Source organism: Asterias amurensis, chromosome 5 (assembly GCF_032118995.1).
Source record: "Asterias amurensis chromosome 5, ASM3211899v1".
NCBI lineage: Eukaryota > Metazoa > Echinodermata > Asteroidea > Forcipulatida > Asteriidae > Asterias > Asterias amurensis.
This window is the reverse complement of record NC_092652.1, coordinates 25589084-25611686: the sequence shown is the minus strand read 5'-3', so window position 1 is coordinate 25611686 and position 22603 is coordinate 25589084. Positions and strand designations below refer to the sequence as shown.

The following is a 22603-nucleotide window of genomic DNA, read 5'->3' as shown; positions in this document are numbered from 1 at the left end:
CCTTGAAACTTTGCAATTAAGGACATCGGATAAATGATTTCCTTGCAAGGTTTCGCTTAAGCTAAGTGCTTGAGGATTGAAGATGAAATGTTTGAAGCCAATTTCATAATAGAGCTTCTTTAGCAGAGAATCCAGAGTCATTATAATCGTGAAGAACTACAACAAGGGTTTTATCGTTGAATATAAAGGAACACAATTTTACGGGTTTTATGGTGAAATCTCACATGTTAGCTTGAAAGGGCTCAATAAACTTGAGGGGCCAATAGCAAAGAATCCAGTCGTAGGCCCTCTTGTTCGTGAAATTGTATTAGTAATGTAATGTTTTTTTTTGTGGTGAGCATGGTTTTGTTGTGCTTAGCTCTATGTATATATATGGGAGGGAAGGAGGTATTTTTCCTAATCTATTTACGTCTAACATACCCTTATATAAGCCTATGCGAGAATCTAAATGAGTTTGCACTAATGCTATGTGGCCCAAACACTTAGGGCTATGGCTAAATATTTTTCTTTGTGAAACCCCCAAAATGCTTAAAATTTCCCCATTTGATTTTCCCTGGTTTATTACTTTAAACATGTATGTATATACTTTGTAATTTTGTTTAAACATTATATAGGCCTATTTCAAATACTATTTGGGATGAAAAAAAAAATAAAAATAAAGTTCTACAAAATAAAATGCTCACCGTATTACTTTAAAGTAGCAAGACGGAGATTGTTTTAGAAAAGAGGTTCTACAGTTGTGAAAAACTAAAAGCGTATCACGTAAATATCCCCAAATCCATTTGTATACAAGATAATAAGATGTTTTTCCTCAGTCAACCAATAATACCAGCGCTTTCGTGCTATAAAAATGCCCTTGCGCCTCGTCTAGACACCCGACGGCTGTTTTCCTAGGTTAACCTTTGACCCAGACGTCCCTCGGCATCGATTGTGTGTTAACGATGTGCGGATGGACAAAAAGAAATTTGTACACACTTTTGTGCATGCGCGTATTTTGGTTTGTTTGTCATCTGTGTGTCAGCGCAGCCACGATCGGGCATGCACAGAATCAACACCATTTTGGTCGCACGAAACCGCCCCTTTTCGCCCATTTTTAGCACGCTTTCGGGCGTCAAGCTGTGAAAATGGTGTTCGAATCGCTTGTTGTGGACTTGCTGAACCGTTTTCTGGGCCAATATATTGAGAATCTTGATGCATCGCAGTTGAAACTTGGCATTTGGGGAGGTGAGTGTTTTTGTTGGTCCACAGTTAGATTTGACCTTGAAAGTTGAATTTGAATGAAGGACAACAATGATGTTCAATATCATTGACCACGTTGAAGTTCTTGGATTTTATAACGATGTGTATTCAGTGGTTTATGTATTGTAACATGGTCAGTGGTTATACTTGTTCAATATAGAAGACGTGACTCGATCGATCATGCCATCACTCGTCACGTCATTTTTAATTTTTTTTACAATAAGGACCAAAAACGGAATCTCATCACTAAACACTTACGTAATTTTACCCCCATCCTCCCCAGGCAGCCAGAGTGCGCACCGTTTGGAGGGTGGAGGGTTTTATTTTATGAATCACAGTGATTCTTTAAAAATGAATATGACTGCAAAAAGAAGGTCACCATCATAAAATGTTTGTAGCCTGATGTTCATTTCACCAATTGCTCCAACAAGGTTTTTCAGTTAGCATAAGTGGCTTTATTTTATGTGGAATTAAATTTGTTGCTGGTGCCACGAAGTGACCTGGGGCGGATTGCACCAAGTGGTCTTAAACCAGTCTATGCACTATAGCCGGCTAACTTGAAACGCGCTTAGACAGTCTTTAATTATAGACCGATTGCAATAGCGCGGTCTTTAATTTCAGCCAGTCTTAAATCTTAAGCCTGCTCTGAGCTGGCTATAATCGGTCTTTGTTTTGTTTCTTTAAGATGGCGCTGCATTTGTTAGTTGTAGATGATTTGATGCAAAGAGCTCTACGACGAGATTGTATTTTAGAAATAGATTACACCCATGAGAGGCATTGATGATGATACAGTGTATCGTAAACATATGTTCCCAAGAGTAAAAAATGATACAACTCACAGATTTGATATCCAATGATTTAAACCAAAGCAATAAGAAGAATGCCGTACCGCCAGTGACTGCAGAAGTGCCAAGTATAATGGGACATTTGTTCTATTGCATTACTTTTCGCCGACTTATCTAAGACCGGCTTATTGCAACAGGCTTAATGACTGACTAAGCTAAGACCGTCTAAGACAGATAGCCGGCTATAACTGACTGGTCTTAGACCGCTGACTAAGACCGTTTTATTGCAATCCGCCCCTGGACGTGAGTGGACCACAGCCCCAAATTTGTGTTCAATAGAGAAAATCGCAATTGAAGTTGCAGTGTTTGTCAAACTGCTGTTCAAAGTCTGTTTTATTTTATTTTATTATTTTATTTAAGACGTAAATAATAAAGCGGTCTTCTCATTCATACACAACAGGCCACTTCCTGGGACTGCACTGAACGATTTCATTAAAAGTGTGTAAAACTTGCCATGGAATATTTTGGACGAGAACGTCATTTTATTTTTTGTATTCATGTTTTCATTTCGAACATTCGTTGCTGACTGCGACTTCACACTTGAACTTCATGAATGCACATGTCCTAGGAGGTGCCTGGAAGTAAGAGCAATGAATCAAAGATACAAACAAATGTTGCAAGTAAAACATCTCTGCCCTTTGTAAAAAAAATCTGCCCCTTTGAACAAAATGGCACATGTCAAGTGTTTAATTTCTTTCCCACATCATTCATCCTCTCATTACAAATTTATGGACAGTAACAGACCCCCATCATGCCCATGGATATGGTGTTCGAGTGTTAGGCTATAACAATAAATTTCCATTATTACAAATTATCTCTGTAAGTGTTACTAATATTAATTCTCTTATAAAATTTGTATTAGTATTTGATACTGTGAAAAATAAATTTGAATTGACATTGAATTTACAAAGTTTTGCTTTCTCAAAAAGGGTGTTTCTTTTACACTGTGAAGAAACTTTTTGTGGATCGAAACAGGTCCCATTTTGAATACGCTCAAATTCTAAATTCATATCTGACCTACATTTTATGAACCACTGAACGACGGCATTACGCTTTTCAAATAACTCATAGTTGTACATGGAAGAATGTTCAATACATTGAATGCTTGTTAATGATTACCATAAACTCATGTGGTATTTCACTTAACTCAAAACAGACGTGAATTTCCGGGCCTCAAACATATTTTTTTTTAAAGTATTAATATGGTACAGAGACTTTCCTCAACACCAATGAAAACCTTCTTGTGGACAAAAGAATTGTGTAGGCCCTTGTTGTACGTCTACGAGTCAAGATTTTCCATTGGATTATTACAACAGGAAATGGCTTGTCGAACTGGAAACTAAATTGACTTTTCCTAAATTCCTAGACCAGATTACATTCGGAGATAATTTTACATAAAAAAACAAAAGTATACATCATGGTTGTGGAGGAAGAAAATAGTGACATTGACAACAAGGAAAACATTAGCCTTATTAAAAAAACCAAGTGTATTACTGCACTATATATTACGTTGTACAGTCCCATTGTACTAATTAACCGTGGCAAAATCAACAGTTGCCAATCTACCAAGTCAAGGCAATTAAATTTCACAGCGAGGATTTAACCAGCGTACCCTGTACATGAAATAGAAACCATTCATTGCACATATTTTTTTATGATTGAATAAAGTAATTGTTTTTTTTTTCTGAATGGAAAATAAAATTGAAAACTAAATACAGATTCAGTGTGGCGCCAGGAGTTAATTATTAAGTTAATACCACACAAAGTACTCACATGTTGCATAGAGAAAGGGCTGGGGGCCACGAGGTGACTGTTATCCAATGAAATGAAGGCTGTTAACCAGGGAAGGTAGAAGCTAGGTTGCATGAATGGGGGCTTGGAAATGTTATCTTTTATGTGTAAGGATATGAGTTTGAGTTTTTTAAGAGTTAACCGTTTGCAGTTTACGGTCGCCGTCAACCTGAGATTTAAAGCAGTAAGTGGGTGTCTAGGTAGTGGCACACCCAATATTTATAGGGGAAGGGGGCTTTTTGGAGGACGGCATCTTTAAACAGGTTTTGATAAAATTTACTGGGCTGTCCATTGTAAACATTGATACGTTTATAAAGAGATGATGGCCTCGGTTGTCCTGGGGCCAATTACATAGAGCTGCTTAAAGGAACACGTTGCCTTGGATCAGACGAGTTGGTCAAAACAAAAGCGTTTGTAACCGTTTTTTATAAAATGCATATGGTTGGAAAGATGTTTTAAAAGTAGAATATACTGATCCACACAAGTATCACTCAAAATTGCACGGTTTTCCTTTTACGTCGTGAACTATCACGGTCGGCCATTTATGGGAGTCAAAATTCCATAAATGGCCGACCGTGTTAGTCGACGAGGTTAAAAGAAATCCACGCAATTTCGAGGCATATTTGTGTAGATCATTGTATTCTACTTTTACAATATCTTTCTAACCATATGCATTTTATAACAAACGGTTACAGAACGCTTTTCAAAGACCAACTCGACCGATCTAAGGCAACGTGTTCCTTTAAGCACGAAAATAGCTTGCTTATTTTTCACATGTTACTGGCCAAATGTCATGCCATATATGCATAGCTTGTGACCGGTATTTAGCTGTTGTTTACTTAGCATAAAAATTTAGTGGAGTCTTTGCCGGTAATCTGGTTTTACGAAGCAAGGATTTTTTTGCTTTTTAAAGCAAATATTTTTGCTTTTAAAGCAGCTCTATGAAATTGGGCCCTGGTCTCTTGAAGCTTCCCATAGACTTAACAAAATGAACAATATCCTTGCACTCACGATGATGAAATTCCAGCCAGGTATTGTGAAATGACTGTTGACCACTTTTTGAATTTGAAACAAAATAGCGTTGGTTACTGGTTCATAGCTACTGACACGTGCAGTACACACTGTAGACTGTACATAATTTATACTGTTAGAGCATGATTGGAGAGGTTACATGTCCAGCCCTATTCTTAATTCAGTTTAGTCAAGGACCTGCCTATTGATTGATTGATTAAATATTTCAATGTTGTGACTTGGCTCTTTGTGTTATGGTCCCAATGTTTGGAGACCACTTTACATCAATGCACAATGTAGAAGTTCTTTGAGAAGGTAGGGTAGTAACTTCCCCCTGTAGGGTTGTTTCTGTTATTTGAGTACCCCTCCCCCATCCTCTCTGGTCAGTAAAAGGGCCCCTTCCCTCTTTAATTGACCCTTGTTGAATGGTATGTAAATATACAGCCCATAGCAAGGAACAGACCATGGATGCAGATCTCCTCCTCCTTTGTCAGGCCAACATAATACTATTTATCGGTCTTACCACACATTGATCTGTTTGGGTGAAGAGACTTAAACACCTTTTCATGGGCATTCAATATCGACAGTCATGATAGTGGTGCAGGACAGGCCTGGAATTTTGTCTTTTTAAAGAAGAGGGCAAGGGTTGAAGTGATGCAAAGGGCAACTTTTGAAGAGGCACAAAGACCAAGAACCAGGACAACAGAGACCGTTGGGGCATCGAGGCAATTTTCTTTGTTGCCTCTCAATAAGTTTCAGGCTTACGTACAAATAATGAGTGGACATGATAATTTGGAAATAATCAGAATTATTTTGTGAACATAATTTGTTCCCTAAGTAAGTGTATTTGAAATCCCAGGCCTGTTGTGACCTGCCTCACTTCTTCCAATTTGCTTTGATTCACTCCATTGATTCCCCTCTGAAACTTTTGCCCCACAGAAAACAAACAAATAATGAATATTACAAATTATGCCTGTGTGCTTCGTGTTTAAAAAGCAAGGGCAGCAAGGCATTTTCTCCTTGGTAAGGGCATGCCATGAGAAAATTGTAAACTTCTACTGGATCATTTCAAGGGGAACAAGGCAATGACCAGTGGGCATTGAGGCAATTACCTTCCTTGCCTCCAATAATTTTCAGGCCTACGTACAAATAATGAGGGACATGATAGTTTGGAAATAATCAGAACTATTTTGTGAACATATTTTTTCCCCAAGTAAGTGTACCAAAAATGCAGAATTCAGCTTTGTACAAATTTGATAAGCAACCTCCATCAGGAATATACAATGTATTCACATGCAATTTTTTTTTTAAATCAGTTTAATTTTTAATATTTTGTTCAGTACACATAGATGAAGTAGGCTATTGTTAATAATTTGAATTTGCACTTATTGGCTTGTACACTTACAAGTGCAAGTACAATAAACTCTCCATCTCTAGTACTCTACCAATCTTTCAAATTTTACAAAAGGGAGTTATTGGATGTGATGCGACTGAAACAATGAGGGGTGACATCTTGTTTCAGCAGCATACTAGAGTCTATAATGTTCTCCCCAAGCTGTATCTTTCCAATTCTACCTCCATGATGTAACATGTTTTTTTGTTAGGCTTTGGGATTTATAGGACCTTGCTCTACAAGTACATGTACGTGTGGTGTTCTACTCCTACATGTACATGGTGTATATGTTGACTCATAATATAATGCAAGCTAAAAAAATTCTTGGATTTCATTACCAAGCAGAGAAAATAAATGAGAGTGAAATTAAATTTTTATTAAGAAAAAATCAATGCAATATAACGATGGCAAAGCTTAGAAAACTGCAATGTAAGCATCTAGGTATAGTGTTAGGTCATATAGAGCAAGGAATGGTTAGGTGTGCACTTGAAGCAAAGCGCTTGCATACATGTTCCGTGGATGGAATGTTTCTCTCATTCCACCGTGCTGTTTAACAGTAGGGACTCTACACTGACCTAATGGTGGACACTCACACATTGAAGAAATTCTACACAGTGTGTGCTCAGCCCTCTCTCAATACTTTGTCTAAATTCAGACCTTTTTTGTGTCTGCTCGGTGAAAAAAATAGCTGTTATTTTCTTCAGATTAATTTTAAAAACATCATGCTCTACATTTACATGCTGAGTAGACTGTTTCCAGAAGCTTGAAATTTGTATTTCCACGGGTTACCATACGGTGGAAATATACCATCAATTTAACGAACCTACTCAAATTTGAACTCTCAAAAGACTCTCACACCAGATGGCGCACTTACGATCATCAGTAGGCCTACACTTGCAATTAATTAATGTACCTTTTTAATTAAAAGTTGTCAACTTGTAAAAATGTCAAAAACCATGATAAAACAAAACAACAACGTAAAAATAACAAAGTAACATGCATTTTTTTTTTGAAAGCTTTATTACATCAACATTCTTTGTGTGTGAACTCCTTGTTAAAGGCAGTGGACACTATTGGTAATTACTCAAAATAATTATTAGCATAAAACCTTACTTGGTAGCGAGTAATGGGGAGTGGTTGGTAGTATAAAACATTGTGAGAAACAGCTCCCTCTGAAGTGGAGTAGTTTTCGAGAAAGAAGTAATTTTCCACGAATTTGATTTCGAGACCTCAAGTTTAGAACTTGAGGTCTCGAAATCAACCATCTAAACGCACACAACTTCGTGTGACAAGGGTGTTTTTTCTTTCATTATTATCTCGCAACTTCAACGACCAATTGAGCTCAAACTTTCACAGGTTTGTTATTTCATGCATGTTGACATACACCAAAAGAGAAGACTGGTCTTTGACAATTACCATTAGTGTCCACTGTTTTTAAAATGTTAGAAAAGATGGCATATGGGTAAGACTGGTTAAAACTGGAATATACTTTTTTCAAGCCGCCAAACATGCAATGAACACAAATAATGAATCATCCTTTGTGTTTTTTTTGGTTTAATGTAGGAGATGCTGTTCTTCAAAATTTGGATGTGAAGGAAGGAGCTCTGGTAAGCACAACTTAAGGATTTTCATATTTTATTAATATATTTTTTACTGGTTTTAAGGGCTCATACTTTACCATGGACCTCATGCCATAGGCTAGTGACTGTTGTACAGGTCAGTACACTTTTCCCTTCAAACGCTAACTGTCTGATCAATTTCTCTTTTTTTGTCAAGTATTGAAATAGTCTTGCCAATAATGAGATCAGTCTTCTCTCCATGCTCCCTCAAATGAAACAAGTTCAAGTTTTAATTGTTTTTGTTTTCCATTTTCCATTTTGGGGTTTGAAAAAAAAAAATATTCCCAATAAAAAACACAGATAGCCCAGACAAACCAATATCCCCCCCCTCCCGAACCAAATGCAAATAAAATTGTTTAAAAAAAATAAAGAAACAAAATTGTTAACATAAACTTTTTATCATTTATGAATGGTAGCTCAATGTAAATATGTTTGTTCTGTTGACAGGAAATGGCCCCTTACAATGCCAACTGTAACAAACATTTGAATTAATAACTATTTCATATCTTTAGCCTTGATCGTAATAACAAGGTCTTTGTCTGGAATATCCACCCAGCACACCCAGCACATGATCTTTAAAAAAACATACACCAATCATAGAGTGGCCATTTATTGTTGCTCATTCCAGATGCTTTGTTGTGTAGCACACAAGTGCATCACCCAAGACCATGCTGATTAGACATGACCTTGGGGGACTAGCAGTGTGTGTTAGCTACTCCCAAGGGAGCCCATTGGCATAGTGGTTAATAGACCCAGACCCAAGCCTCAGCCCAGCAGCTATCATTATGGCTCATAATTTGCATGATACATGAGCGGACGCGTGTGTAAATGAGATGCTGGCCAATTACATGCAGCTAGACTGCTGATGTTGAGGATTGTACACAGTGTAATGGGGAAGGGATTATGGACCAAACGCTTATATTGTATCACTGGGTTGTCTCGGGGTGTTGTTTTACGAGGTTAATGAAAACAAAACCATAAAATCATGTTCAAGGGTGAACGATTATTATAATAGCTGCCCTGATTCTTAACAATCTATTGTTTTAAATGCAGTAGGCATAGTCTCTAATAAGGGCCTTTGGAGGAAGAGAGGCTTCAATTCATTCCTATTTTCTAGTTTTCAATCAACTTAAACTACCAAACTGCTACCATTACACAGGTTCAAGCCTGATACCTCACATAGGCAATTGCCTCTATGCCCCTAAGCCCCAGGATAGTCATCGCCTTAGTGCCCTCCTGGTACAAATTTACATTTGCCTCATATAGGTGCTCGTAGTGTAGAACTGCCTGGCCCTTACAAGGTTGAGGCATATTAGGCCTGCAGGGTCAAACTTTATGGTTCTGCTTACCGCCAAATTCTGCGCTTATGGTGCCTTGTCAAGCACACTATTCTATTCGCTGTAAGCGCAGAATTCAGTGGTAAGCAGATTGTGCCCAGGTCTGATTATGAGGTCAGAATACAGTTTTTTTTATTGGGACTTTGTGCATAAGTTTTGATAATTATAATAATGATGTCGTCTGAAGTGCTGGTAGGTATCAATAAAAGTTCCATGACGCTTGCTCCAGTAATAAAATTCTTTTGTGGATGACTTTCAGTGGTGCAAAGAGGAAAGTTGAAAAGGGACGCTGCATAAATACAGCAGCAGATTGAACAGCAATGCTAAATCTCTATGGAATTAGATAAAATGTTCATTAAAAAGATGTCTCTTCAAGGCTGATGGCAACTAGAAAGATTTTTCAGGCTTTGCTAGTCAACCATCAGAGACAAAGGCCACATGGGGAGTTGTGGACCATGGAGTGAGGACTGGGTTCTGACGTCTGCGTCTGTGACAGGCATCGACCAGCCTCTCAAATAAGTACAAACTCAAAGTGCTACGTCCATCCATTGCATGGAGTCAAGTTCATTTGAAAAGAAAACAATTTTGACAATAAATCAACAAAACACCTTTCATACTGAAGCTTGGTGAACCTAAAAGTGACCTACTTTACTCAGCGAAGCAGCTTGCCAGCCATTAATTTGCATAATTTATGCAGACAATTTTATCACGGGATTTGTGTCGTTAAACTCAACAGTGTATGATAGTACAATAATGATGGATACCCACAGTTGATGTCGTTTAGATCTCACATACATGTAGTAAAGCTGCAAGATCTGTATGTAAAAAAGGAAATAATTGTGCAAGTACAACCAGTACGCCCACATTCATACAACAACATGTCACATGTGTTTTTTATTTTGTACACAGTGTGTACACATGTTTTGTAACTTTAAGCGTAAGAACATAAGTCGTGGGAGGACCGTGATGAATTTTAGTTGGTGTCTAGGGACGTCGGATTGACCCCTTTTTATCCATTGCTGCCACAACCATGAGACTTGCATTACAGTGGACAATACTTGTGGTATTGAAAACATCAACAAGTGAAAGCCTTTTTTTGTGGTGGAGCGGTTCAGCTTGAATGAAGGTGTGAATAGATGAGAGTTGTAAACATTTTATTTAAGAGAGGGCTGCAACCTTTTTTCAATCTCGGTTTTCTGCATTCCAGAGAGAATTCAATTTCAAGTTCACACATCAAAACCAGCGACCCACAAAGTATTTTTATTCATTTTGTTTTCTTTTCGGTTAGCTACCTTATTGTCATGCACTAGTAAACATGGTAGGCCTATACTACTCTATAATTATTTAATAATATCATCACATAACACATCGCCTCAAGCCTGTTTTAACACAAATATTTCCTTGGGATGATTTTAACCACTACAGCATGGCTGATTTTTTTGTTATCATGCTAAATGTGGACTTTTCAGTAATATTAAAAAGACAAAGATAAAAACAAGGTTTGCTTGTTGCAAACTGTAGACTCCCCAAAATACAAGGTTTCCCAATGTATTTAAAACTTCCCTAAAACAAGACTTAAAAAAAGAAAACAATTACCGTGGCCCTTATTTTATGCGCTGCAAAATTGAGAAACAGTAAAGTACACTCAATTATGCAACAACAGCTATTATCATAAACAGAATGAGAAAAAACCCAGCTACAACCCCTGATCTTACCTCTGTTTTGGTTACAATATACAGACAATGTTTGTTTAAATTACAACCACTAAAAAAACACAGCAAAATAGGATTGTTTACATTTGTAAATGAAATGGGACTTGTTAAAGTAAAATTGGGACCCCCCCCCAACACCCGGGAGAAATGCCGCACCCATTGTGCCCCTCCCACTAAAATGTTGTTTAGTAGCTAGCTGCTGTGTGGTCTGATCGTTCAATGTGATCAGGCCCCTAGCAAGCCTGACATGAAAACAGATCAATACATACAGTTACAGTGTACCAAATTGTAGGGTACATGTATGCAGTTTTGTGCACAGGTGTGCCACGTCCATACACAAACACTGTGTTTGAATTGATGTCAATTGTTATGGCATCTTGCTGGAATGAGTAGGGCCTACATGTACCATTTAGGAGGAGGGTTTTCAAGTTAGAATGCTTGACTCCTTGTTGGTCTCCACATGTACACAGTGTAGTAATCATGAATAAATGGGTACAAAGAATGTTCACAAGTTATTTTATTTATGAGTAAAGAAAATACAAATTTGGTACAGGAAAATTATTGCCTTTTCATAATTTTATGTGGATAGACGTGTTTACATAAAAATCATAAGGCCTAAACTGTACCAAGGGGCATACATAAATTAAAAAAACATACCCCAACATGTACTAATCCCCTTTCACACTCGATAAATCTCCCAGGAATATGTGGTTGACCTTTTCGTCTGAATTGCTAACCCTCATTGCAATGACTCCTGGGAAATAAATGTATCCATTCACCAGGTAATAGCTAACCCCTGCTTGGGAGTAGAGTTAAGCCAGATGACCCAGGGTTAGCATACTGCAGGCCTTGAAATAACCCACAGGAGTGGCCGTGGTGCCCTTTGCAAAATTCACGTACAAATTTACGTTTGTGTGGGACCCTTTTCCAGAGAGAAATTTCTGTGCCCCTTCAAGAGGAGAAGTTCAAGGCCTGAACCGAGTGATCATTCTTCACTGACATTTTGCACCATAATGTAGTGTGAAACGAACATGGGCTCCAGGAATTCCTGGGGTTTTATTTCCTGAGAATTGCCTCTGTATTGTGAAAAGGAAGGTCTAAAAATGTTTTAACACTGTACACATACAATGTACATGTAGTGTCTGCATATCACAATCAAAACACCAGTGAACCATGAACAATTATCAAGTCAGCTTGGACGATATTCCAATTAACATTATTGGCTAATTAGGCATCCCATGTAAACTCAATACCAGGAGTAAAATGTTTGCCATCTCAATGAACGATATTGATAGGTAGTTAAATGAAACTTGAGTCGCTGGTAAATACACATAAGACGCAGTGTGTTTATTTGTAATATAAAAGAAGTGGTGGTTAATGTTCAGTGTTGTGTACATAATTGACAGGTGTGAAAATTCAATGTGAGGGCAAGTAATTTTTTTTAATGAAGTAAAGGCCACTTTTATTGGGGAGCATTTCAAGGGGTGCCAAGGCTATTAAAGGAACACGTTGCCTTGGATCAGTCGAGTTGGTCTTTGAAAAGCGTTCTTAACCGGTTGTTATAAAATGCATTGATTAGAAAGATATTTTAAAAGTAGAATATAATGATCCACACAAGTATCACTCCAAATTGAGTGGTTTTCCTTTTACCTCGTCGACTAACATGGTCGGCCATTTATGGGAGTCAAATTTTTGACTCCCATAAATGGCCGACCGTGTTAGTTCGCAAAGTAAAAGGAAAACCACACAATTTCGAGGCAAATTTGTTTGGATCATTGTATTCTACTTTTAAATCATCTTTCTAACCATATGCATTTTATGGCAAACTGTTACAAACGCTTTTCAAAGACCAACTCGACTGATCCAAGGCAACATGTTCCTTTAATAGCCATGGGCATGGAGATGGATGGGTTGGTTTCTACCATCCACCACTCTTTGGCTGTAAAAGTGTTTACAGCTGTCGAGTCTGAACCTTCTTTTGCAAGCTTCTGTAAGTGTCATCTTGTGCTCTGGGCCAGATTTAATCAAGCCTATAAGCACAAAAACCTGCTAAGCACAGGACAATCTTGCTTAGCAAAAACAGGTTATCAGCCAATATTCCATAAAGCTAACCACTGTAGTGACTGGTGCCCCACTCATTTTGTGCTTAGCAGAGAAATTTTTCAAGCAGTATTTTCTTCCAAATAGTTTTATGAAATTGGACTCGGCCTTTTTGCACATTGTCTCAGTGTCTATCTTGTCGATTTGATTCGATCATCATTCTGTATGTTTGGAGAATGATGCAATGTATTTCTATGTTGTAAGAATGTATTTGGTGTAGAAGACGATGTACACAAAGTGTACCCTAGATTGCCCTTCATTCTGAAAGATCTCTGATCCATTCATCTTGACTCTAACTGACAAACACTTTATCACAAGCATGCTCCTGAATAATGCCTAAAAACACTCTTGGAATATTTTTCATGTACTCATGCTGAGTATTTTTCACATGTGAATGTTTGGTGTTAACGGAGTGGTAATTGAAATTTCACTTCAGCAAAATGTACATTTTTGCGCACTTTGCACAATTCGATTGACATTCAAGAAAAGAAGTACAAGAAGTACTTTTTATGAATTGTGAGAACTAAAACTTTTTAAGTTCATAGAAAATAAAGATAAAAAGCATAAAGCGAACACAAATGAAAATTTGTGATGTGTGCAGTTTTGGTACTTGTGGCCCATACAGCACAGTAAAGATCATACGTGTGACAGGTCGGAGCAGTCTTTACATCAGTCTTAACCAGTCTTAACCAGTCCTTGTCCGAAGCCTAAAAAAAGCTTTATTGAGAGTGACTGTATCAATTTAAGCCATCTAAGCCATTTCAAACCTACATGCAAAGCTGAATCTTTCTCAAAGGTATAAAAACAATGCGTGTAATAAACCATAAACCTTGATGATACAGCAATGATCATACAGGAGTCAGTCTTTACATCAGTCTAGTCTTCACCAGTCTTAATCAGTTCTTGTTCGTTGACTCAAAAAGCAAACAAAGCTTTATTTGAGACTGTGTATAAATTTTAGCCATCTAAGCCATTTCGACCCTACATACATAGCTGAATCTTTCTCAAACGTATAAACACAATGCGTGTAATGTATGTGCCATAAACATTGATGATACAGCAACGCTCGTACGGGAGCAGTATTTACATCAATCCATACCAGTCCTAACCAGTCTTACCAGTCTTGTCCATAGCCTTATAAAAAAAAAGCTTTATTTTAGGCTGTGTGTATCAATTTAAAGCCATTTCAACCCACATATAGCTGAATCATTCTCAAAGGTATAAACACAATGCGTATAATAAAAAACCAAACATTGATGATACAGCACCGATCATACGAGAGCAGTCACATCAGTCTATTCCAGTTTTAACCAGTCTTAACCAGTCTCGTTCCTTGCCTTTAAAACGCAAACAAGCTTTATTAGAGACTGTATAAATTTAAGCCATTTAAGCCAGTTTGACCCTACATAATGTATTAGCTGAATCCTAAAACAATGCAAGTAATGTATATTATGTGCCATAAGAAATGATGATGACATTGCACAGTAGCTTTATTCATGTAGTAAAAGACGCCACGTCAATGGCATTCTTGATAGTAATGTACATCAATTCATTGTACATTGCCTATGTATGTACAATGTATGACCTTAGGCGTTACAATTTCTCAAAGGTCATTTTGAATGGGGCCACTTTTCAACAGGAATTGTTCCGATCCACTTAAAACTGTTTTCCAATATTTCTCCAATCAGTAAAATACATTCTGTATAAATTATTTCAAAATTTCTTATTATACATACTGTCAAATCAATCACACTTGAGTCTTGTGGTTCATGGACATCTACAATATATTATGCAATTCTCCTCACAGTATGGGGATGGTTTCAGATGACTGGTGTCAGCCAAATGTCATTCACATTATAAACAGTCATCATATATTAAGTATACTTGTGCAACCTGCTCCCAATAGTGGGTTGGGTAAATCCACAAGACTGTAGGGCTTATAGCTCAATTTTTTGCAGGCTGACCAGAAATTGTTTTCACGACCAGAATCAAGATTTAATAGCTGTTAAATTTGCATCGGGGATAAAGAATATTAATTTTTGGTTTTTACCCATACTACACCGATGTGTGAAGCACTGTATACTCAATACTTTCCTGAATCCTGTGAAAAAAAAATAGGGTGGGATTCGAACCCACGACCCTTGCAATTCTAGAGCAGTGTCATACCAACTAGACCAACCAGAATCAAGATGAGATTTAAACAAAATGCTGTATGTTTTTTTTTTATTTGGACAAACTAAAGAAGCTCTCTACATTGTTATTGTCTTGTTGAATGGCATAATTATCAGACTCTTGTCAATGTTCGAACATAATTTTGTTTTCACTCAAGATACTATGCAGTAAGGCATTATTAATTATTCAATGGACCTTTTGCATTGACGACATCCAGCCGCCATCTTAGAGGAAAACACAGTGACGAAACAATCGAGACGCATGGATTTGTACGCACGGCGCACAGTATTGACCAATGAACAACCTCCTTTTGGCCTGTAGGTGAGGGTGCCGTACTGAAATGACGTCATGTGCATTTATAAGGTCTATTGAAAAAGACTACTGGATTTGTCTGCCAGTGAGTTTACTGGCCTGACACTAAAATCACTGGCCTCGGGTGTGGTGGTCCAGAGTAAATTTTGAACCCTGCAGTGCACCTTAGGTGTGTCTCGTCTCTTATGAAGCATTCGGGTTCTCAAATGGGAATCAGACATAGCAATAGCATGCTGTCCTCTAGTCCTTGACACTCAGTTAAGCTCGGTTCATACATCATGCGAATGCGAAGCGAATGTTGACGTCAGAAATTCGCATTGAATAATTCACAGCAGTTGAACTCTGCTCACTTGCGAATATCGCTGCAAAAGGAGGGTCATGACGTCAAATTCACATCAAATTTTATTCCTGTCGCAGGAAGTATGAACCGGGCTTTAGAAGGAATTACTGACTAGATAAATTTGATTCAGTTTACTGGCCTCACACTAAAATCACTGGCTTCGGGTCTGTATGTGGTGGTCCATAGTAAATTTTGAACCCTGATGTGCACCTTAGGTGTGCCTCTCCTCTCGCCTCCTATGTGTCCAATGAAGCACTGCTTACATGTAGGCTCCTAGATTGGGAATCCGACATACATGTAGCAAAAGCATGCTGCCCTTGACGCTCTGTAAGATAGAATTACTGACTAGATTAATTTGATTCAGTGAACAGAGGTCTGTCTTAATTAAATAATCATGTATATATAAATAACAATAATATAGACTTGGTGTTTTTTAATGAGACACATAGTTATGTTTTGATATCAAATTTGTTTTGTTAAAAGGAGGGTTTGTTTTAAATGTTCTCTTTCCTTATTTTTTTTTTTTTTTTTACAACTTGGAAAATTGGGGGGGGGGGGGATCGAAATCAATGCTAAGGCAATGAACACATGTATTTATTATCTTAAAATGTATCTTTCTCAGTACCATATTCATGCAGAATTTCTTGACCAATATCGTTGCATCGATGCAAAAAGCATTGAAAAGACATTGTGTATCTCAGTGCACACTTAGTTTTGTTTGAATGACTGGGCAAATTTTTTGGCAAGGTACAACCTTTTTAACAGTTTTCAATTTTTTATTTTTTTTTGAGAAACTTAACACTTTTGCACTGACAGGCCATTATGTCCAAATCAGATCATTGGTTCCCAAATTACAAAAAGAAAATCTCCAAGTTCAAAAGTGGATTTTTTTTCCCCGCTACAGAATGATCTGGACTTACCGGTCAAAATCAAGTCTGGTCATCTGGGTAAACTGACCCTCAAGATCCCATGGAAGAACCTGTACTCAGCCCCAGTGGAAGCGACCATCGAGGGTCTCTATGTCTTGGTTGTACCAAATGCAGGTAGGAAAACCTCAATCAAATAAGGGAATCAATATGTGGTGAAGAGGTTTTCAACTAGCGGTTTACCCCCGCCGAGGCCTAGTTCTTGATAATTTTACCGAGATGAAGTCGAGGTAAATTATCAAGAACCAGGCCTTGGCGGGTTTAAACCACTAGTTGAAAAACGATTCAACACACTTTGATTCCCATTCATAAATACCTTTTCGGTCAAAAAACATCAACACTTTTTGTCAAAAAGTAAAATAAATGCAAAAATTGTTCAATGATTTCTTTCAACACAACACCTCTCCAGCTATGAAATGGTAAGGCCCTCAGGTAAACAACTCCTTATAAGGAGATTGCTGTGCGCGTCGCGCGTATCGCGTGATGTGGCACAACTGTCCCGGCCGTTATTCTCGACCAATAGGAATGAAGAAACTGTCTTACAAGCACAGGTGCAAGCTTGCGTGTCACGCCCATGTTTCAACACTTTTTACTGGTCATTATCAAAGGTTTAAACACCCCTACGTGACGCGCTCTCCACCATAAGGAATAGCGAAACTGTCTTAGGTATTTATGAATATTTATGAGTTTTTTCTTGTAAACAAGGTTATAAATAACTTTCAGCCACCCAGCTGACTGCTAACCTTGTATTTGTTTTTAATAAGAATCAAGAATAATTATTTAAATAATAATAAAATTATATTCATTTTGTTTTTACCCATATATACACCGATGTGTGTTAGCACTATATACTCAGTACTTACCTGAGTTCTGTGGGAAAAAAATCACATGCATATTACGTGGGTGGGATTCAAACCCACAACCTTTTCAATTCTAGAGCAGTGTCATACATGTACCAACTAGACCACTGAGGTTGCCCGGTGGCTAGAGGCAGTTCGAAAATTATAAATAAAACCTATCACTTTCTAGGTTGAAATTTTATCAACTGCCAGACTCGTACATTGTACATGTTTTACCCACAAAATAATATGCTAAATCAAAACTTACTATGTGACACACCATGCAAAAATCAGACACTTCTTGGAAAAAGTAAAAATGGCATTTAAATTTAAAATTGTTAGTGAAGTGCAAACAATTGATACAATATTTATTTTAGGCATGGTAGCTCTGTAACAGCTGGTGCATACACAATGATAATTCACACTAAAATAATTTTATCTAACGACCTACATCTTTAATCTTAAAAAAAACTTCTTATCAGTTTTTAAAGGGACCCAGGTTCAAACAACAAATCAAATTTTGTCCTGACGCATTTTATAATTTTGTTTTTGGTTTTGATGATTGATTTTTACTGTAAATAAGAATTCAAATTTCAGTGATATCCGATTGTTTGCGTAGATATCAAGTACGATGCAGAGAAGGATTCCCAGCAGAAGTTTGAGGCCAAACAACGGACCCTGCAGATGGTGGAGGACACTAAACAGAAAGAGAAGGAGAGAGAGGAAGGCGCAGGTTAGAGGTCATGACCCTTGACCTAATTTATTCCAGATTAGAAATTATAAACTCATTCAATAATGTCTACCTGAATTGAGCTATAAGACTTTTTAATGGATGTAATATTATTTTTTTTTCTTGTCAAAGTTATATGGACTGAACATGTTTGGTTGTTAAGACCAGTATTCTCTCTTGGTGTATCCCAACATATACATAAAATAGCGAAATGTGAAAATTTTGACTCATTTGGTCATTAAAGTTGCAAGGGAATAATGAAAGAAAAAAACACCCTTGTTGCACAATTTTGTTTGAGTGAGAAATTATCTCTTTCTCAAAAACTATGTTATGTTACTTCAGAGGGAGCCGTTTCTCACAAAGTTTTATTCTATTAACAGCTCTCCATTACTCATTACCAAGTAAGTGTTTATGCTAACAATTATTTTGAGTAATTACCAATAGTGTTCAGGGTCTTTAACACTTATACAAAAAAACCTCAAACTTTTGAATAATTTTCCAGAGAAAGATGCCAAGGCTGACTCGTTTGTGGAGAAGATGGCCAGTCAGGTGATAAAGAATCTACAAGTCAAGGTATCCGACATCCATATGCGCTATGAAGACAAGACAACTAATCCGAATGCTCCATTCTCTATTGGAACTACACTTCATAACGTCTCACTCAAGGTAAGAACGGGTTGCTGTAGATGGGGTGTATCTACTTATTTATTTATTTACACAAAACCTCCAAAAATGGAGAAGATGAAAATACACAAAATTTACATAAAAGGTACATACACGCGTGTTTAAGGAAACAGGATCTAACCCAGTCACACTCATTGATGACCCCAGACCATGAAGAAGTTAAAAAAAGGATTGTACATGTATAAGTCCTATAAGGGTTATGCCCCAACAAGTGATGTGCACAAGTGATATAAAACTCACAGATCTTACTATTAATCTCTCATGTGATATGAATCTAACAAGGGTCTATCTTGAGGACAACGAACCTCTTGAGGGGACACAAGTGGTACATACATGTATGAGCCTTACATGCAATACTTATTACCATATTTTCAAGTACCATACTTTCAAATGTCAACTTTGAAAAAAGATCTGAGTTGTTTTTTATCTTTATCAAATAAAATTATAATAATACTAATAATACATGTTATCTAAGCATTTAAATAGCGTTCTTACACAAAAAAAGGTATCACAACGCTTTACAACAAAAATAGCACGCTGGAACCATACATGATTTGGTACTTATAAGCCTCACACGCAATACTTATTACCATGTTTTCAAGTTCCATACTTTCAAATGTGAACTTTGAAAAAAAGATATGAAAGATCTGAGTTGGTTTTTGTCTTTATGGAATAAAACTTACAACATACATATTTTAATTGAGTTGGTTAATGGTTACAATGGCATCCCCAGTGTCCTAAATGATCTTGCTCATGCTACAGAGAGCTCTGCCAACATGGCTAAAGATTTGAATTTCTTTGTTGATTTTGCAGACCACAGATACCAACTGGAAGGAGTGCTTGGCGGATGCAGCAACTAAACTCATTTACAAGGTACGTTTACAAGTTAAGTGTTAAAGGCACTGGACACTAATGGTAATTGTCAAAGACCAGTCTTCTCACTTGGTGTATCTCAACATAATGCATAAAATGACAAACCTGTGAAAATTTGAGCTCAATCGGCCATCAAAGTTACGAGATAACAACGAAAGAAAAAACACCCTTGTCACACGAAGTTGTGTGCTTTCAGATGCTTGATTTCGAGAACTCAAAATCTAGATCTGAGGTCTCAAAATCAAATTCGTGGAAAATTACTTCTTTCTCGAAAACTACTCCACTATAGAAGGAGCCGTTTTTCACAATGTTTTATACTACCAACCTCTTCCCATTACTCGTTGCCAAGTAAGGTTTTATGCTAATAATTATTTTGAGTAATTACCAATAGTGTCCACTGCCTTTAGACAGTGTTGAAGCTTGACCAATTGTAGTAGTGGGCTCTAAATCAAATTGACTCCACCAAGGGTGAGTGGTTCAACAGAATTATTCATAGTTAGAAATGAGGCCATCATTGCTGAAGTGCAATCGAGGGGGAAATCTTTGCTGAGCAGGACAGTGTATTTTGCTCAGAGTGCTGGGCAAAATTTGTTAGTTCTGGGCAGGCCCGCCCAGCACCGCCCATTTTGGCAACAACACTGAGTGTTAATAAGATAACTCTTACGTATGGTCATAATCAAACACTTGACTAGAAGCTAACAGAATTTTATGAAAGAAATATTTTTCAGGATATTTTGTAACACCCAGTAAAGTTTTAGATTACAAAAATTCAGATTCTTTGTCTTAGCTGTCAACGTCTTTAATTTTGTCTGTGTATCGCGTATCCTTGCGTATCCATGTGGAGGTCTCATGAGAGTAAAGCTTTAGATTGTAAGAGTCATGTATTAATATCAAACAATAATTTCTTGATTTTCAGATGCTGCGTCTGGACTGTCTCTCTGTATACTGGAACAGCAACTCAGAGTTGTACTCGGACCTACCCAGGCCCCAGCAACAGGTAACTGACTTTTACAATTGTGCATTTACATTTGTTTTGCTAAGCAGTTAAACTTGTAACTTCCGTTCAACTGTTTCTACCTACCCAGGCCCCAGCAACAGGTAACTGACTATTAGAGTTGTGCATTTACGTTTGATTTGCTAAACGGCTAAACTTGTGACTTCCGTTGAACCGTTTCTACCACCGATTCCAATCAGAACTAAGAGCCCATCTGTAAAAGAAGATGTCAACACACTTCCAAGGATTAAAAATAGAACACTGTAACCAAGTTTTACAGTCACAAAAACACAAACCTCTGTGGGGCAGGTGCAAAACAAAATGTACATACAACAGTTTGAAGGGGATAACCAGTTATATATTGCATTTGTAGGATATTAAGCTAAGAAACATTCCACAAACAAAAGGGATGTCAATTATTTTCATGTCAAAAAAAAGGTTAAAAAAAAGGTTTTTTTTATTTATTTTTTTTATTTTTATTTATAACTTCTTCCGCCTTACCATTAAGGAATTTTGGAAATTGATTTCATCTTATAAATGGTTTGCAGTCAAATGGTTAACCGTGTAGGAATCCCAACCCTATACCTGTCCCTGATAAATAATATAAGATTTGACACCCTACACAGTTTGAATACTCTTCAAATCTTGTGCATGGTAATCATTGTGAATACATAGAGTAAAAAAACCTGATATTGAGGGGCGGAGTTTGGAAGTAGAAATTTAGCAATGATTTTTAAATTCAAGACCAATGGGTGTCATAACCCTAACACCTACAAGAATACTGATCAAGATTTGGCCTTGGTCAAATTAGGTAAAGACAAAACAGGTGGTATGGAATCCCCAATACTAACGATATGACCCAATTAACTAATAAGGTGTTATCTTTTTTATTGATTATAACTATGGCCCTGAAACCTGACAAAATTAACACACTAGGTGTTGCACCAACAAGTGTGCAGCTAGTTGTATGTAGGTGTGCAGGTTTTTTTGTTTTTTGGAATGTGCATTTGTTTTCAAGCAATGCCATAATACAGTAACTTGTTATATATATATCCAGGGTATACACAAAATCAGCAGGATTTGAGCCTGCAGGGAACTTTGTTCTTTTGTTTAAAAGTCCTCACAGCTGTGAGTATGACTACCAATGCAATCAGGTAGGGACTGAAAACCCCATCCACATGGAACACTGTGGTCTGAGGTGGGATTCGAACCACGGGCCCTAGAGGTGAAGGGCAGGAAAAGAAACAACTGAGCCAACCTGATCCCATGTTTGAACATAAAAATATATTAGAACAGTATTATGTAAAGTAAGCATGGAGTTGGTTAGCTCAAATAATCATACTCATATACTTGAAATGATAATTATTAATTTCCCATGCAGGCAAAGATGCGAGAAACCATCACATCAGATCCTACGAAAACACCCAAGAACTACCAGTTCTGTGAGTAGAATTTAAGTTATGGAGCCGTTTGAAATTCTGATGTGTCTGGTCATAGTCAAACCCTTCCAGTAAGAGATTGTTACTAAAAAAAAAACACAGTCTCAAATTACGTAATTTACTCTACTTTCAAGCAAAATTGATTCCTTGATGCTGATTGGTCGATACTAGCAAGAATACCTATATTGCACTGCCCATATCAAGCCTTGTTCTATAACCTGCTATTCTAATGTAACTTCACCTGTTA

General features: G+C 37.3%; 1 protein-coding gene across 9 annotated transcripts in view; it reads left to right on the top strand.

Annotated features, from left to right (window-relative positions):
• Positions 1-872: 872 nt before the first annotated feature.
• The window catches only part of LOC139936946 (intermembrane lipid transfer protein VPS13A-like), an 88524-nt gene continuing 66793 nt past the window's right edge, over positions 873-22603 (top strand). For 3 of the 9 annotated variants that reach the window (XM_071931804.1, XM_071931803.1, XM_071931800.1), the window contains exons 1-8: positions 875-1224; positions 7843-7886; positions 16776-16914; positions 18256-18369; positions 18869-19032; positions 19864-19923; positions 20840-20920; positions 22299-22359. In XM_071931804.1, coding sequence (XP_071787905.1) covers positions 1125-1224; positions 7843-7886; positions 16776-16914; positions 18256-18369; positions 18869-19032; positions 19864-19923; positions 20840-20920; positions 22299-22359 — 763 coding nt within the window. In that variant the 5' untranslated portion in view covers positions 875-1124. Of the gene's footprint in view, positions 1225-7842; positions 7887-16775; positions 16915-18255; positions 18370-18868; positions 19033-19863; positions 19924-20839; positions 20921-22298; positions 22360-22603 lie in introns of all 9 variants that reach the window. The other 6 variants (XM_071931808.1, XM_071931802.1, XM_071931807.1 and 3 more) reach the window with 4 other exon arrangements.